Here is a 19,720-nt window from a genome sequence, read left to right as displayed (position 1 = left end):
CGTGTGGAAGCTGCTTGGTCTGCTGTACCCAAAAAACACATCCAAGTCTCTTTGAATCAATGCCGAGGCGTGTGGCAGCGGTGATCTCCAACAATGGCGGCTACTCTGGCTACTGATTCTGGAAGGAAACGCACTTCACAGAAGTCTATAAATTTAATCATTTGATACTTGGTCAACATGTTATCTACTAGATAAATTTTGCTGTGATATCTTTTGTCTTTCTTGGTGTTGTAATTTGGGTGGCCAGCAGAGTATTTCAGTTGAAGCAGTTAAATCTAGGTACGAGACATTAAAGTCTTACTTATCAGCCAATGTAGAAAACAAAGCGTGACGCGTAAATTATGATAACCAGATAGAGAAATTGGAGGTAATAAGGAGACCTACGTCTATAATTCGCAATAGACAATCTTAAATGTTCTGTATTCTAGACGCACCATCGGTTGAAACTAAAAGTTAGGACAGAACTGCAAACCAATTAAGCAATTCTCATTCATTTTCTAACAGGTCACGGCCACATTTTGTCCTATATAAGCTGATCTGAGTATAGTGACGCGAACATCTGTGATCGTGGCAGGACCGATCACTAGATTTTTTAATGTTCTTTTAATCGGAACCATCATCTAAAACTGCCGGACCCTGAACACTGAACAGCTCAGAGAGAAAATGTGCTGTCCAATAAAATTGCACGGTTTAGGACTGAAAAAGCTATTAATTACTGTGCTTTCATATATGCCAGAATTTTTCATCGTCAGTAAAAACTTTAACTTTTAAGAAACGTATATGTATCTTCCCGCACCATTGTTCTTCTTATATGTATTTGTACTAATATTTCTAGTATTATTACGTATTTTGTTTTATGCAAGATTATGCAATTTATGTGATTTGCATATTTCTGTTTTATTATGTAGCCATACTGTATCATAGGTCCAATACATTATCAAATTTGTTCTTATGTACCATCCCATGTTAATATCTAATTCGCAATGCTATCTATCTTAGTAATATGTAAATATCTATAACAAGTATGATAATTTTCTACATAAAATATGCTAATGGTACGAGCCGGTGTTGTACATGGGGAGAATTGAAATTAATATTATTGACAATGATGATTATATTCAATTTGTAATATAGTTGTTGTGGAATACTACAAAATTAATGCACGCAATTTTTTATTCTCTTTTATTATTTTTCTTGCTTTGTTTTTATATCTTTTTTTTCAACAATTTTTTCCAATGGGGTGGCATTTAATCCCCCATAGATACTTAGAACGAACATCATCTTTGCTGTATACTGCATTCTAGTCTCCTGCATCTCTCATTATCGAATTTCTGACAACTTAGCTTAACGCGTCAATGCCACCATTGATGTCTTCCCAATTCTGAGAAGCAAAACTATATAACTTACGCAGTTTCCATTTATTTGTGTATTACACTTATTATGCTTATTTTTAGTATTATTTCAGACTGTTTGTATTAGTTGTTTTGAAGTAAGAAGCTCTTTTTGAGTCCTGAGAACGTTCAAAGAATTGCCCTACTTACATTAATAGCCTTTGCTTCCTTGCTTCATCGCACTTCAGCTTAATTTAGGTTTCAATGGAATGGTCTACTTTCATAAATTTAAGAACATTTACTATACAATACAGAGTGATTCATTTAATGAAAGGGTAAACATCTTATATTCTAAATCCTCTCCCCAAATGGTGTCATTATGCACATAAATTATATACAAGTCTATGCCTTAGCTATGTTTGATTTTAATTAAATTGACTTTCACAGGATTTCATCTCATTGTGAAATTCACTCTTATAATATCATTCCAAAAATAATTTTCTTGAATCAAATAAATAAACAATAATTTAATGAATTAAATCGAATAACGTATTAATCAGTTTAACAATGCTTGAAGTTTTACATTGCTGTTATCGTTAAACAATCAACTGAAAAGTTTTAAATGCTCAGCTTCAAGATAATCAAGTATTCAAAAATTTTCAAAAACTGCACATAAAAGTAATTTTACGGAAAAAATAAATCTATTAATTAAAATATAACTAGGTTGTAATTTTAAGAATAACTGACCAAAGCAGTATACATGTTTTAATAACTAAAGTCATAATGGCAAAATAGTTAGTAAACTAGTTAGATTTCATTGCAGACATTTAGTAGAAAAGTGATTATCATCTCAGAAGCTAAATTAAACATTTTTTGTGTAAAAATTCTACGAAAAGGGGGTGAAGATAAAAAATATTTTTAAAAAAAAATCTGAAAGCTTTCAGATTTTATACTAAACCCAAAGGGGTTTTTTTAACATTTTGTGTGTTACTTTTATTTATCAAATATCATAATCTTCGCACTGAAACCATAAAATTCAATTCAACAGCAAATAGCGCAAAATATTAAAAAAGAGCATATCTTTAGAATTTCCGATATACAGTGTAGCCCGCTGGGGATAAAAACGTTTTTTTTCGTACAGTGTTGCCATTGCCCTTTTTGAAATCGTTCAGTTTGTATTTGAAAATTGAAATGCCATTTTATAGTGGACGAGCATCAGAAATAAAGCTGTATATGATTTCTAAGGCATAAGATCTGTTAAGCATCGTAGCGATATATATTTTATGATATAAGAAGTTCAAAAATCATTTAAAATATGCTTTTACCGTTGCATTCATTTTTGAAATGACATTCTGATAGTAAACTTTTAAGTTTTTGCCTTTGAATTCCCCCCCCCCCCCCCTCCTGTTTTTTTTAAACCGCAAACATGATGTTTTTATTTAGTGCTTTTTCCTTCGTGACGATTTTGCTCATGATGTTTTCTTCAGTATACTCTCTTTCTTACTCTCGGCTCACATTTTTTTATACATATCGCATATCAGATAAAGTCACAGCTCAGAAAACTTCATTTTCAGTATAAGTATAAAACAAAATAGCAAAAAGTTTAAATCTTTAACAAGGCCTTTCGTTGAATTTTGAAAGAACCACAGATAAAATTTCACTGAATTCTTTAAAACAATAGGATCATTATTCCTATTCATTTATTTCTCTAGACAAACCTTAACGACAATCTCATTGAATTATTTTACTTTAAATAATTCAATGAGCAATATTTATCACTAAATTAAGGTTTTCCTAATTTGTAATTAATTTATTATCAATTTACGTTCCTTTTTTACAGCTCAACATTTTAATTAGAGTTGTGTTTCTTCATTTATGAGGAAAGACATATTTTATTTAATCGTTACAAAATTATTTTCCATTTATCAGAAAAAACATAATAATTAAAATATCTATAAATTTTTCATTTCGATTACTTTATAAGATACATTATAGAATTGTTACAGGAAACAATTCTTCAGCAGAGTAGTGGACCAACAATTTGTAAATGCGGAATAAGATAGAGGGCATAAGAGATCGCGATAAAACTGTTAAAGGCGCATAGGTAGTATTTCTTCATAACATATTTTACTGAAGACAGTAATAATAAAGTGCTCTAACACGCAACAAAATAAGCTATTTCGATAGTAAAGAAAAATAACAAATGTTCATTGTCAGGACAACCGCTTAACCACAGAAAATGAAAATAAAAAGTAGCTATATTATTCGGAAAACAAGTCCATACACCCTTTTTACGATACACACATTCGCCCAAGCTCTGACGTTTTATTGAGATAAATGGTCTTGAACAGTTCAACATTTTTGCTGCGTGGAATAAAGACCGGGGGAAAAAGTGGTGAACTTTTGCGGAAAGCATTAAATATGGAATTCAGAGATAGAGAATATGTCATAATTTTCGGTTGCTTTGTAGTGTTTTGGAGATAGCCTTTGCCATAAAAATAAACTTCTTAAACTGGCAAAGATACTGGTGTTCTGTTTCTGTTTTTAAATTTGAAAAAATTTCATTTACTCAGTATATTAGATTCTGTTAGAATTTAAAGAATTTAGCTAAATGAACAAACAATATAATTGGTTGCTAAAGACATATCGTATAGTACAGTCAAAACGATATTTAGCAAAAAATTATATTATCAGCTTATTTAATCAAAATTATCTTCCGACATTTTTAAAAGTAATCATGAATGCTAATAACAAAATATATCAGCAGACGTAAAACCTTGTTTTGAAATAAGGATGACTTTCTTTTAAGGTAACAAAAAATTGCAATTTTCAAGCTACTTGCAATTATGTCGCAAAATGTCAGTCTTCATATATAAGGATAAATACTTCACTGCAGAATAATAAATTACTAATTTTATCATAATGGTATGTAAAGCAGAAACTACCACATTTCTCCATAACACATTTTGCACGATACAAATAAAGGACTTAAATTTAAAGGGGAATTCTTTGAATGTTTTCTGAATTCAGAAATGAATTTCTGAATTCTTTGAATTCAACATTTTTTGAATGAACTTTCTTGAATGTTTTCTGTTTCCGAATTATATACATATTCAGAAATTCATTTCAGGCATAACATTCATAACATTCAACCTTCTTTGAATGTTTTCTGTTTCCGAATTATATGCGTAACACCTAACGGTTTAAATTTTTATGTTTTTAATAAATGTCTTTTTAGTTTTATTAGATAACAGGAACACAAATGCATAACAATTATATGCGTGAAAAAGTACGAATGAGAAATTTCGTGCTGGCAAGCATTTACTCCATGTAACAATAAAGCGCGACTATTTCTCTATGCATTAGACAGTCGTTAGAACCGAATCACCGGGAAATGAGAAATAAAAATTTTGTATATAAGTATTCTGTAGTTCTTTTGTTTTGACGTATTCCACTTGCTTGACAGTAACATCAGAAAAAGCCCACAAAATTCATCGTGACAAGGAGAGCAAGCTTTCATCTGTCGTTGGCAACAGCCTTTAGCACCCTACAGGTGACAGTGTGACTTCGCTCAGTTTCGTCTCCCATTTTGATGGAGAGGATCCTGGGAAAATGGGTCCGAGGGTCTTCCACCCCTCGTTCCCTACCATCACCTCTCGAGAGGGCTTTCGACTCGCCATATATTACAGTGCCCCATGCCGAAGAGACATTACACATTACAATCATCCGTGCCCTCTCTGGAATCCGAACCCGGGCCCTTCGCTACCGCAGTAGGCACTCCTAACCGCTACACCGTCTGGGCGGCTATAAGTATTCTAATATTCTAATAGTGTATAACATATATTAATCGTTCCTTAAGTCTTCCATATCACTGATGCATATGGATAAATTTAATAGGACCGTGTGATCTTTATTAGTCATTCCCATCCTGTAACTGCAGAAATCTTGACTTTTTTAATATATAAAATAGTCAAGTTTAAACAGAATCAATCAGAATTTAACTATTTTCCTAAAAAGCTGATTTTATAGGAATATTTTTTGCATAATGAAAGAGCATGTACTAGACGAACAACAAATGATACGGGATCGCAGGCACAGTGAAACAAATTCATTCTCTTTGTACTGAAATAAAGAATATTTTAAAAATATAAATGCCTGCATGCATTATTAAACCGCCTGTATGGCTTTATTAAATAATAATAAAGCCTGCATGGTTAAGCATGAATTATTACCAAAGTTAAAAAAAAATACTCACTTCTCCATTTAGAAAGCAGTATAACACGGCAACAACAAAACCCTGTCGCAAAGAAAGAAAAAATATTTTTAAAACATAGTGATAACTGGGTATAAAATAAATACTAATAAAAATAAAAAATACTAATACTTCTTTGGAAATATTTTATACAGAATCCGATTTACAAGACGGAGCAATATTATACTATTGTAACGAATTTGTACATATATATGAATAAATTTAGTGCAATTATAGTATTTTTTGTATAATGTAACATGAAAATCTCAAGAAGCAAAGTTTTGCCGGAAAAATAAGAATTCAAGGGGAAGTCTATTTAACATTGAGTAAATGGCTATCTCGCTAAACTTGTGAGATAGCGCCAAGTTGGCGATGGTTTGGCCACTAATTGTTGTCGCTAAATTTGGCGAGAAATCTCCAAAATTCCCCCAACTTGGTTACATTTCGGTCCTGTCCGTGTAAAACTACGCAGGTTGGCGTATGTAACCGTACGCACGGTGAGCATGGGTTCGAACCCCATTACTGACACCGAAAACTGTTGCGTGTATACTGGTTCGTAATAGACTGAAAGTGCACGAAACTGATGATAGCTTGATAAAATTTATTTCACCAAAAGAAAAATCTCACAGTTCTAGTAGTACGTCACGCAAAAATACTCGTACAGCTCTTCACATTATCACAGAGTGCAATCAGGAATTACACTTCAAACTAGTAAGAACGTTAAACAAAACGCAATGCAAAGCATATATGAAGAGCGAAGCTCATACGAAGATATCTCAATACTCCAAACTCACATTCTAAACAACTACTACTCAAAAACTGATGTTCTTCTCTGTCTTATATACATTTATTCCGGCCGTCAAAAGATTTTTAGTACCATCTACTTCTTGAAATTACTAGAAGGCATATAAGCGCCGAATACGCTTACAGCTATATATAACATCAATTACAGTTATTCAATTACAATACCCTTTACAGTTTTACAAGGACTTGACCGAAACGCGGCCAAGTTGGGCAACTTTCATATTTTTATCAAATTTGGGGACAAAAATTAATCACGAATTTCGCGAAATAGCCATTTACCCAATGTTAAAATGACTTAACCCTATACTGTACAAACAGATTATTATAGACTTGGCCCTATATTGCTTTTCAGGGAAAGCTTCGCTTTTTTGTATTTTCAAGTTACATTATATAAAAACATGATGTCGGAAAACATTACTTCCTTGTACAGCCTATTAAATTACTCACATTTTTTGTTGCATTGTATTTAAACTTTTCTCATTTCATTAGAGATATATTTCTCATTTAATCAATTCAGTTCTCACTTCGCGGTAAGGAAAAAATAGATAAAAACTCAAAACACTTTCATTCAAAATTGTAACATTCAGAAAAACTAAAACACCAAACAGAGTTAAAAACCATTAAAATTTTTTTTACAATTAAAATTAGAGTTTAAATTAATTAAAATTAGGCAGAAAGACCCATTTTACGGTGCACAAAGCTTTCGGTCTCACCGGGCAAAAATACAACTAAAGTTGGTGCAGAGACTGACTTAATTCACTATGCTACTAAATTTGAAATGTAAACAAATGGCGACATCGTTAGGCTTAGTGGAACTTAAGCAATTTTAAAATTGTTGATAATTCTAAAAATATTGTATGCAGATTAACTAAAGGCATAAAAACCTTAACCGAAACATAAAAACAATATAATTCAATCACTTTTAAAGCAAAAGAATGCGCAATTTACGAACATATAAGAATGAAAAAACGTAGCTCACAGAGCCGGGAAACAGAGTGGGTATATGTATACATACTTCTGGTGCGGCCGAATGCAATCAAAAAGGGAGGTGCACATCTACCTGTTATAGTAACCCCATATACAAAATTTTAACGTTCTGAGGTTACTTGTTTTTGAGTTATGTGAGATATATACATACGTACGTACACATTCACGCACACACGTACGTGCAGACGTAACGAAAGAAAATCTCTTCTGAACCCATTTTGAATCCATTTCACAATCCGGTTCGGGAAAAAGAGTGCTCTATTCTGCTCGTACGTACAGATATAACCGATAAACATCATTCGGATGGAGTCGTCAGCGGTCGAAATGGGTTATTTTTGTTAAAATACGACAAGCGAAATTTTTCGCATTTACAATACTTCCTTTACTTTGTACAAGGAAGTACAAATAGTACAGTTTGATAGAAAAGTTCACTAAAATTATTTATATATGTGCCAAATTCTTATTAATCATATTACGATGCTGGGCATATTAATTGTCTAATTGCTCTCAAAGAGTGACTGCCTTATCTATTAATTAGGGTTAAAATTTCGAGGCTATCTACCTATGATATGGTGCCTTAAAATTCTTTTATGATTAAAAAGAAATTAACATCATATATCCTGCGCATCTTTAACCATGTTTGTAAACAATCTTGTCAGCTGCTTTCAAGCCCGTGTGTCCTTGGGTAGATGATGGATATCAGGTTTAGCGTATAAATGCAGTCAACAAAATACACATGATACTTTAAAAGCCAAATATAAGGGATATAAGAATGTCTTACTGCGTTTTGCGTTGCACAAGTCCACGAAATTCTATTGGCAAGGAGAGAAAATTTGCGCCTATTGTTGGATAGCACCTTGAGCACCATTCAGGTGACAGTACTCTCAGTTCCATCCCAGTTTGGATGGAGAGCACCCCGGGGAGGCTCTTCGCCAATCACCAACCTCTCGAGAGAACTTTCTGTTCCCCATATATTTAGGGAAACTCCATGTCGAAAAGACACTATACATTTACAAACATCCATGTCTCCTCCGGGATCCGAACCCAGGCCGTCAGTATCGCAGTAGGCTTTCCTAATTTTAGCTAACTTTAGCTTTGTCCTAGTTTTAGAGAATCCGCCAGAAATAACTCCTTAATACTGGTGGACATAAGAAAGCAAATATGCAGTATGTACTTTGCTTCACAAAAGAAACATCCCGGTGTGCTGTTTGCTGCAGTCTATGTGGAACAGTTGATTGTCCATTCAAATGATCCCACGACAATGTAGGATGCTACCACATAATGCAAGCAACTTGCTCACGTTCTGAATGAAACGTATCATGCAGCATGCACTCTGTGAGCGTCCATTAATGTTTTTGTTTTTATGAAATCAAGAATGATGCACACACTTTGTTCGTTTGTTTATTTGCACTATAAACATCACTTCAAAAACATGACTTCCATTTCATAGAGGTTAAACGTTCTACTAGACTCCACACAACGCATGGAATTATTCAGGAAACAATGCAAGTAAAAATTAATTTACAATTATCTTGAAATTAAAAGACTGAATAAATACTTCTGACTGTAGGGGGTTTCTTCAATCTTTCTTTAAAACAGCTTTACGAGAACATACATTTTAAAAGTTCAAGTATATTTTTTAATTCTATTTGTAATAAAATTCCAAAGTTTGTAATAAACGGTAACTTTACAGATTAAACATTTTTCTAAGGTATTCCTTTGAACAAAGTTTCCTTTTTTTTTCATTATTAATAAAATGTGATTGACTTTTTCATTAAGAAAAAATAAAGAAAAGAAAAGATCTGACTATTGACATAAATTTACTTATTGTACTGAGATTTAATGTAATTCAGAATTTCCTAAATATATTAAGTGTAAAATATATTATAAAAAAACTGAATTTAAAATAATAAATTTTCACGCATCCAAGGTTTTGAATATTATTATCCTTTTCTCTGATGATTTAATTGGTCAAAGTCAGTTCATTAGTTATTGTCAATACACATAATTACGAAATGTTATACAATTCATCTTATAAAAGCATTTAAGGAGTTAGAAAAGCTTAATTTTTAAGGAATGGATTAGTGTAAAATATCATTTGCAATTAGATTGAAGGAAAAGAACAGACTGAATTTCCAAACCACTCATTTTCTCCATCAAAATACATATTCATGAAGGCTTAATAATATTATCTTCAGTTTAAGAAATAAAGGTTTAGCAACATAATTTGTGCATAAAAAAAAAAAAAAGACTAACCGTTAGCATTAGTAAGATAATTTTATTATATTTCTGTTGACATACAGAATAAAGCTTTTTAAAATATTTGTTTAACCATTAGAAGCTCTTTTTATTTACATTAAGTGGGAAGAAAATTGAATAAGAAACCTTATAATAAGTAAAATTTCTAAAAATATGAAAACAGTTGGAATTTTTTTTATTTTTATTTTTATTTTATTTTATTTATTTATTTATTTTTTTTTTTTTAAGAACTAAAAAAAAATACGGAAGTTTTAACTCTATTTTTCTCAATTTCTACAACAATAATCTTAAGCAAAAATATTAATTAATGCTTTACAATTTACTTTATTTTGAAAGTAAACAACAAAAATGAAAAGATTAAATTTACTTAAAAGCAATGAATAATACATTTTTAAATATGCAACTCTGCGTATTTAACTTTCTTGTATTCAACATGTCGCTATTGCCATTGTTAATGAAAAGTCAATTAAATTAAAACTTAAATAAGCGAAGTTCAGCGTGTCACAATATATTTTATATTTTATTAAAATTCAATTAAATATTATTTGCGTTAATGCATGCTGATTTTTTATGATAATTCATGTGTAATCAGTTATTTAACTTTGTATTACTATTCAAATAGAAAATGTGTACAGTGCGCCTAAAATTCATGTTTTTTTCAGTTTGTTTACAAAAATTAATTTAAATATTTATATACGTGTTTGAACACTTTGAAAAATTATCATCAATATTTTTTTTCTAATGGCAAAATATTTCTGTTGCATATATTTTACATTTACTACAATATTCACAATTATGAATGTAATAATGTCAGGAACCTTTTTCAACTGTAGCCTTCTTATGAACTTGTATATATTTCAGTTATAACTACATGGGGCTTATTTACATCGGTGAGGTTGTATATTAAAAATATTACTTTCTGTATCAGGGTAACTGGCGTTTGAGGATATAGTGCAGAAAAATATAGTAGGAATAATGCGGCTTACCTGTATTGAGAGCAATGTGGCTTGTATATAGACAAACACTACTTCTGCCACTGGATCACTTGGAGTAGCGATCACTATAATATATGTAACTCCCAGAAGTGGTATCAACACAAGAAGAGCTTTAGCAGCTTTCCTAAAACACAATAATATAATTATAATCGTTACCAAAATACAGTTTTTAATATATACAGATTTTAATAAAATACAGCTGTTTGTTTGGGAAAAATATTTGCCAAAAATGCAGCAAGAATTCTTTCAAAAATTAAAAATAAATAAGTTGTTAAGAATAATTGATAATATACTTTTTCAAATTTTTTAAAATTTCCAATGTCTCTGCCAAGTTGAGCGTAAATTAAATTGAGATTTTCTGCAAGATTTGGCTATTACATAACTTAAAACTTTGTTGCTCCTATTTTGATTCATTGAATTTTAATTGAAAATAAAAATTGATGATAGCATGTACTGACGAATTTTGTCCATATATAAATAGTTTTAGTGAAACAGTTGTATTTTTTTGTATAATGTAACATTAAAATCTAAAGAGGCGATGTTTCCCGGAAAAATAAGAATACAGGGGCAAGTCTGTTTAACAGTGAGTAAAGCATTATCACGCTAAATTGGCGAGATATCGCTAAGCTGACGATGGTTTTGGGAATTAATTTTTGTCGCCAAATTTATCGAGAAATCTCCAAAAGTCGCCAAACTTTGTGACGATCTGGTGACATTTTGGTCCGGCCTCTATATAACTGTAATATGTATTGTATTTGGATAACTGTATTTAATATATATATGCAACTGTAACTGTATACGGCCTTCATTGCTTTTCAGTAATTTTGAAAAGTTGTAAAAGCAAAGTTCGTACTAGAATAGCGACTAAATCAAACCACAACAGTGCTTTCAAATTGGTACACTGAAAATAACATGATAGTAAATTTGGATAAAACTGCAGTCCAGTCCTTTTCACTGACCCATCAGGCACTCTGCCCTGAAGTAAAGTTTGAAGATGCTTGGATTGTAAATACTAATAAATTTAAATACTTAGGCCGTTATCTCCAATAACAAGTTCAGTTGGAGACTACATGTAGAACCACTTAGGGAATGCTATTATCAAAGCTTGACTACTATGATACGTTTAGCTGGTTCCTTATGCGGAAGCGCCAAAACGGTTACAAATAGTACTTACAAGACTTTAATAACCTTTTATCCTCCATTGCTGTGAACATTGTACTACATTGCTTGCATAACAGCAAGTGAGCAAATTCTCAAAAAATGAGAAATTTTCCAAAATTAAGCAATGAGACATATTACTGGGGGTGTTAATAACCTACTTCTAATGAATTATCCTATATCAACTCCCATGAACAAAACATTTGAACTATTATTGAAAAAGAACTATTATCGAAGAAACAGCTGTTATCAAAGTTGCTCCGCATTGGAGATCCTTTCTGGACTTCAGGGCACAATTAGAAATCTCAAGACCAGGTGTAGCTTCCTATAAAATGTTCGTAAAACTAGGAGGGAATTTAGTTTCATCGATCGAATACAAGAAAATATCCTATCAACAAACCCCTTTTCTATATTGCAAGTCGAGATACACTTTAACTTGACTGATTCAGTTACCAAAACTGAAACATCTATAGAGGTCTTGAAATGCCTTGCCCTGGAAACCATTTATACTAAATACCCGAATCATAACTGGGTGCATGTTTATACACATGGGTCATATAGTGATGATCTAATGTCCACAGGTTCGGGAGTTTATTCTAGCCTTTTTTTATCCCTCTGCTGGGAAAAATCAAAATGCATTTAATGGTGAGGTGGAAGCTTTTAGAATTGACTTGAAGCAATTATTGAATTACATAATAAATTCGAGTATGCGGTCCTGCTATCAGATTCAAGAAAGCTATTCCAGCCATTGGCTCTTTAGAAAGCCTTAATCAACAGAAGTTCTTTAGTGTAGAGAATTAATCTGAAGCCTATTGCAGAAAAATAAGAAAATTAGAATTGGATCTCTGGACACAATGACATATATGAAAATGAACAAGCAGATTTCCTCGCACGAAAAGATGTATCAGTATTACGACCAACAAAATCAGATATGTAACATCACTCAATACCGCTAAATATAAAACAGTCTATGAAACAAAGACATCTGCTGAAATTGTTGGACAGCATTAAGACGAAATAATGGAAAGCTGAAGATTTCGCTCGTTTGCCAGAAAATCCACGACGTAACGCTATGGCCCATTTTTCGGCTACTTATAGGCCAGGATTGCCTGGGCGAACATCTTTACCGAATAGGTATACTTGTTCAACCATCTTGCCCACTCTGTGATCTTATGGAACCCATGAATAGAACCTAACTTCGAAGCTGTGGGGCACTTCTTGGTTATGACTCTGAGACACTCGATATTGGTGTGCAAGAGACTGTCTTAGGCAATGACTTTCGGCCACTTCCTGTTATGTTCTGTATTTAAATTTCTTGTATTTTTCTTTGCCTTTGGTAATTAAAAAAAATCGAGACATACTTCAGATTTCTTAGCGGCTGGGAAAAAACTATATAAGACCAGAGAAAGCACCTGTTTGGTTGTAGTGGTTATTAATTTAGAGCTGAATTTGGATTATTGAGATATTCATCTTAGCTACGCTCTTTAGATGCATTTTGCTTTGCGTTGTATTTAACGTTCTTAGTAGTTTGTCCAAAAGTAGTCTAAAGAGCTAACCAAAGTTTTTGGAAGTGTAGCTACTGATTATATTCTGTGTTACTGTGAAGAGCTGTAAGATGTGGAAAGTTCCAGAACTACAAGTGTTTCTTTTGGTAAAATAAATTTTATCAAGCTACTTTGGGTTCTGCGTACCTTCAATCTATTACGAGCTCTTACACACGAAACCATATAAATAGATCAGCATAGACTTAACGTACTTAAATCATACTTTTGAAACACAAAAAAGGATTTATTTTATGATTTAAATGTGGCGTCAATACGCGTTTCTAGAAAGTTTTTGAATAAAAATGTGTTGGGTTATACGGCCTTTAACAAATGTAGAATTGATTTTTGAGTACTTACGTTTTAAAGAAAAATAGCACTTTTGGTAGACAAAAAAATCTTTCTGCTTGGACGTATTTAAATTGCATAAAAATATAGTCGTAGACTGCAATATATTTATATCTCTCATACACGTTTTTTCTATTTGTACAATTTGAGTGTTTAATTTTTTTTTTTTTAATATTTCATTCTTGATAACACATTCCTTTTGCTATGCATTCCATCTTGGGAATTATGTGGCCATAAATCTAGGATTTATATATTTTTTCTTTCAGATGAAGATCGTAAATCATAAAATTTCTTAGCATAGCTATAGTTCGTACGAAACTCACAGCGTCTCACTGGACAGAGTGAACGAAGATCTCGGTTTTTGTTTTCTTGCTCAGAATTTTATTTTGTTCCAGCAGCAAGAATCCAGCAGACATCAGCTTTCATTTGCTTTAAAATATTGTAATATTTTTTAATTTGTTGTTTTGGTTTTCTTCCTTTTTATTTGTAGTCTAGAATCATATTATTTTTTCCTTTCATAGAAAATAATGTATACAGTCACATTTGATTCATTACTGAAAAGATTCCAAAGTCATTTGATCTATTTATCTTGTATATATAAGCAACATTTCTTTTTGCATCTAAAGAGCTAACATAAGTTTTTGGAAATGTTAAAAGAATAAGATATTTCAAAAGTAAAAATTAATTTGATAATGTAGAATTATGCCTTTTAAAATGTTCACTCACCACCTGCTGTTTATTTAAACATTTTATTACTTTAACCTTTAACTGCCGTGACAATTTTTTCGATATAATTATTGTGAGCGGTCTCACAGACCGCTTTTAGGAAACGTGTAAAAATATATACTTTTATGCCTTTTTAAGGAATATTATAGATACTTTATGCATTTTATAGAATTCTAATTCATTTAAATCAACACATTTTAAAGATTAATCATTTAATTTTACGTGGTTTAATTCATATTAAAAATGACTATTTTCTCCGTTTTAAAGAACAAAAATTTTATTAAGCATGCATGAAAGTGTGAGACTTACTGCCAATTAAGCCACAGATGTACAAAAATGAATTTAATTATAAATTATTAATATATTAGTATACCTTTGTTTACAAGAATGAATCATAAGATGACACGCAGACGAAACACATTTTTTGACAGCACTGAAGACACACTGGTTCCTTGTGTTTCAGCCATTTGTTTGCTGTTTTTCTGTTCTTACAAGGTGGGCACAGACCATATGTTTTACTTTTTTCTAATTTTTCTTCTTGATTTAATAAATCCATTCTTTTAATTTCATTCCGTCCAAAGATTGTTTTTATTGTTAACTTCAGTTTCCATGGAGAATAAGCGACAGTTATTTAACTTTTAGATACGGTTTAAAAGTTGATTAGCTAATAAAAGCATTTAATTTTTTCTTTTCACTTTTGTAGCATCAGGATATTACTGGAACAATATGTATGAACATAAATTCCTAGCTCTAGAGCCTATTTTTTCAGGATGTTTCAGACCCAGGGAGCTGAATAATTATGTTATGCTTTGGTGTTCGTACCGCTCAATTTGGCTCTGGTTTGCACCATTTAAAGTCATGTTTTCGATAATAGTTATCATTTTGTTCACAGTCATTAGAAAAATTATCATAGTCATCTGCTGAAAGCTCAGGTTTTTGCTTTCGCTGTGAATACTACATGATTCTTCAGAATCAGAGTATTCGGCATCAAAAAAGAAAAAAAAAAAAAAAAAAAAAAAATTGACAAGATATTCAGTTTCTTTTTAGTGATACATTCGGGATGTTTTCTTGTAAAATTTGAAGCCATATTTATCACTTTTACGAAAACCAAGCATACGATAAATAACGCCTATCGTCCACTAACACTGTTACGCTTCTGCTGTGAGCGGTCTTCCAGACCACTTAGAAAGTAAAAAACGTGGTAACTGAAACCATAATAAAGCTAGAAGTTTAAAACTGGATGTGTGACCTTGTGGGACTGGTTTTGGAAGGTAGGAAGAACAGGGATTAATCTTTGTGTTTGTGGGTGGAAACGTTAGAAAATCCTTAGCGGTCTCTCAGACCTCTCACAGCAGTTAAAGGTTAACACTATTTGTTACCTAAATTGCATTGACAGCTGAATATTTAATTTATCTTATCTTTTTGTACTGTAATTCCAATTCACTTTACTAGGAAAAATGTAGATATTGGTAGCACTTAATAAAATGCAGCAGTCACCAGAATACAAGCAATAATAAGTAGATGATAGGTGCTAGCAGCCAGTTTCAAGCTATGCAAACCATTGTATAAGACAGCGTGGTCTCTAAAACTGATTTAGATGTAGAATAACAAATTACGAACCTAATCCATATCGGAAAAGGCAAATATTATTTATTAACGGTTATGAGAACAAAGAACATGCCGATTACACTCCAGCATGAGATGTGCAGTTTCTGTTTTTGAGATAAATTCATTTCGGTCTTGGACTAAGAATTTATGTTTTGGCGAAGAACGTGAAGTTCTGGTGATGCGCTGGTGGGGCGACTCCGTTATAGTAATTGGTGTTCTTTGCATTTTGTACGAGGTTACGTTTTGTTAGGTTACGTATGGAACTAAAAACACATTTATTATAAATCTACCAGAAGCTCTATTAGCAATATAACAAGGACAATTGACTATTAATATTGAATGCATAAAATTAGCTATTTACAGGTAAGTTATTATCCTGATTATATGAAGATCTTGCTAGCGGCAAGAGTATCTCTTGTTGAAAATCGTAAAGCGTTCTGATTAATTGTTGTGTCTAGAATATCTTGCAAACTGAATTAGTCACGCCCTCTTAATTTTTCGGTTACGTTTTACGTCGTATTATTCGTCTTATTCGTAGTATATATATTGCCTGATTTATGGAATGTAGAATTGATATACGGAGAATCGTAGAATCGTTGGCCTGTCGGCGGCCTGAAATCTAGAGTGATGGCAGATATAGCGATAATCGCTAAATTATCTTGAGACTAGTTGTGAAGTTATGGCTTTTGTAATGTAAAGTGTAGGTGTTACAGAACAAGTTATTGCTCATGCAAAGCCACAGCATTGGTCTCATAACAGCTCAAAGAATACGAATTGTGTGGGGGCCGCACACGTGAACTTTTTAACCTTGTTTGGTCATTTGCAAGCACTTGAGTCTAGCCGAACTAACATAAACGAGATGAAAAGGTTATATCTTACCTCACGGGAACTTGTTCCTCCAGAATGTAATACAACTAAAATATGTATTTTTTCATTCATATTTTATGTTATAATAATCTTTATATAGAATTTGTTGCTTGTATTTAGGAGCTTTGAATTTCAACTAAAATAAAAACTATCATATCATGTTCGCTTAGATATTAGATATCTAAGAAGGGAACTTACTTTATGAGATACTCATTTGGATGCATAATAAGTGAATAAACACAAAGTGTTTGATACCATGTTAATTTGAGCGTTGGATAAGGAAAAAGAACTTGTTTTATAACCTGTTCATCTAGGAATGAATAACGTCAGTAAAACGAAATCAAAATTATGTTGTACTACTCGATTAAGTATTTTAGTTTTAAATTTTTGTGAAAAAGACAGTGTGAAAGTAAAATTTTAAAAGGTAAAAACGTATAATTAATCTTATAGCGCAAGACAGCTTCCTGGACTGAACGAATATGGCAAAATGTATCCATATTAATAATAAAATATTTGAAATTTTGTCCAATTAATCTCACTCAGAATTCCATATTCTCCTTGTATGGTTTACCTTCCTTCAGAATTATATTTTCCATTTTCATTGCATAACTCAAAGAGAGAAAGCGTTTTATTTCTTGTATAAAATGTGAAATGAAGAAAAATTATTAAAGACCTTCATTGTGAAGACCTTTAAATAATAACATTTATTATGAGATATCTTAGAAGCGGGTCTCATACAAGAAATTTAATTTCTTTCTAATTTGGATTTCGTAGGCATATACATCTCCTAACGAATCATTAATTTTCTGTGCATTGTTTATTCATTTTGTAAAAAACACATCATCAGTTCAAATATTCTTCTTGAATGTGAAGAATAAGAAAAGGAAAAATTGAAAAAAAAATTCTTTTTCTATGCTCGAGGAACTTTGCGAAAAGGATTAGATTTCTTGTCACGTTAAACTGTTTTCAAATGCTATGGAAAATCTTGAAAAATAAAAAAGGATAAGCGCGAATGCGAAGAAAATCGGCTTTACTACTTTAAAAAATTATACGCTGTTCACGGAATAAGTAATGGATGTGAAAGCAGCAAAATGACTTATAAATTATCCACACTAACCTGTACTGCCTGGATTCGACTGTGTTCGAAGCTCGTAACTTTGTAATCAGCACCCACATTATTTTCGCTAGGAAAAAGATATTGATCTGAAAAAAAGTTTTATATATATAAGATAAACGTTTCGTATCGACAAAACAATAACAGCATTACAGTACAGAGCTGATTAGACGAAAGCGTTTAACCAGGGTTGGGAGATGTTAGCAAAAGGTTAAAGCCTAGAATTTAAGTAGAGTTAAGATAAACGGAATTACCTGAAATATTTCGATCATTGTCTCCCCAGTATTCGATAATTTAGTTCTTGAATTTCTATGACTTTTCGTAAACACGTCTGACGTCTCGAGAATTCGCTTGCGGATAGTGAAATAATTACAACCGCTCAGAATGAAAATAGAGAAGAAACCGAGGAGGAAAATAGAAAAATGTAGCATATGCTCAAATTTCCTGAGCATATCTTTGTAATTACCCGTACCGAAGCGTCAAAAATGTTGGAAAAATTAAGCGACTTCAGAATATTGTTGTTTTGCCATGCTAAATGAAACAAAAATAAAAGATTACATTTCTAGATACTTGGCTTATTTGCAGAAAGATATGGGGGATCTGCTTTTATTCTAACTGCTAAAGCACTCGCCTACGAAAGAAAGGTATTGGATTTGATGCTAACCAGCTCAAACTATGGCATCTCTAGAGGCCTATCAGTGACTGAGAGGTACAATAGCTGAATGCTGAAATGCTAGTACAACAGCTGAATGCTGGAATGCTAGTACAACAGCTGAATGCTGAAGAGGGTCGAGCCGGAAAATCTTCACAGCAAGAATCTACACATTCGTACATTCGTAATTACCAATGTGTAGATTAAAAAAAAGTAAAAATACAGAAATTCAATTGCTTATTTAATCTTGTGTTTCCTCTGGTGAACATTATTGTATGGCAAATAAAATAATTGGAGCTAAAATTTATTTGTGTTTAATTAAAATAAATAATGCATGCAGTGAGCCTGACTTATTGTTTGCAGGATTAACGTAACATTATTTATTAGAAATAGTTGGTTTCCTAAAATATAGTAACAATTATTCAGAATCCCATATAATTCCATACTTAACTTGAGACTGCACTGTATAAAATATTAAGACCAAATAATTTTCATATGTTCTTCATCTATAAAAGTACATATACAGAATATGATGCATTCCTTAACATATATTTAGTTAATTTCATCTGTTGTTAATAATCTTATTAGATTTTCATTAATTTCAAATTCACCATGTGGCTTGGGACAAGAACGTGGATTTTTAGTATGAGAAATGATTGAACGAAAATGGATGGCATGTGCATTCTTGTTCCAAACTAAGGATAACCTGAGAAGTGGTAATGAATGTGCAATTACTGACAGAAAACTTTTAGAAAGTAAGAATAAACCGTTCTTACTTCTTACTAATTTCAAATTCACAATGATGACGACAATTACCTGCGTATTTATTAACACAAAGGTAGTGCAAACAAAGAGATAGTAGGTACGTAAGATATGAAAATACCTATAAAAATCCGTATAAAAATGTATTCTGTCTTTAAGTCAACCGTCAGTTAGCAAACATTTAAATACTGTTAAAAATGTCTCAAAGTCCCCATTTGATATGTACATCAGCATAAACAGATTAGAAACAGTTCAAGGTCAGTCGAACATCTTTAAAGACTTTAACATTCTCCAAAGACATTTTCCTAATGCAGTG

The 19,720-nt window shown here is 31.9% G+C and overlaps 1 protein-coding gene and 1 long non-coding RNA gene across 2 annotated transcripts in view; one reads left to right on the top strand and one right to left on the bottom strand.

Moving 5' to 3' along the window:
* Positions 1 to 19,720, bottom strand: part of LOC118199505 (diuretic hormone receptor-like) — a 509,054-nt gene that overhangs the window by 7,492 nt on the left and 481,842 nt on the right. Inside the window, exons 10-12 of the mRNA XM_085817429.1 lie at positions 17,994 to 18,079; positions 10,620 to 10,752; positions 5,587 to 5,628 (exon numbers count right to left, since the gene is read on the bottom strand). Coding sequence (XP_085673555.1) covers positions 5,587 to 5,628; positions 10,620 to 10,752; positions 17,994 to 18,079 — 261 coding nt within the window. The remainder of the gene's footprint in view (positions 1 to 5,586; positions 5,629 to 10,619; positions 10,753 to 17,993; positions 18,080 to 19,720) is intronic.
* LOC118181749 (uncharacterized) overlaps positions 1 to 19,720 on the top strand; it is a 273,477-nt gene that overhangs the window by 61,508 nt on the left and 192,249 nt on the right. The gene's annotated exons all lie outside the window — the stretch shown is intronic.

The sequence above is a fragment of the Stegodyphus dumicola genome, chromosome 5 (genome assembly GCF_044657685.1).
Source record: "Stegodyphus dumicola isolate Sdum_Otavi_A_Nest chromosome 5, ASM4465768v1".
In the NCBI taxonomy this organism is placed as follows: Eukaryota; Metazoa; Arthropoda; class Arachnida; order Araneae; family Eresidae; genus Stegodyphus; species Stegodyphus dumicola.
The sequence above is the reverse complement of the archived record's forward strand: the minus strand, read 5'-3'. Positions and strand labels throughout refer to the sequence as shown.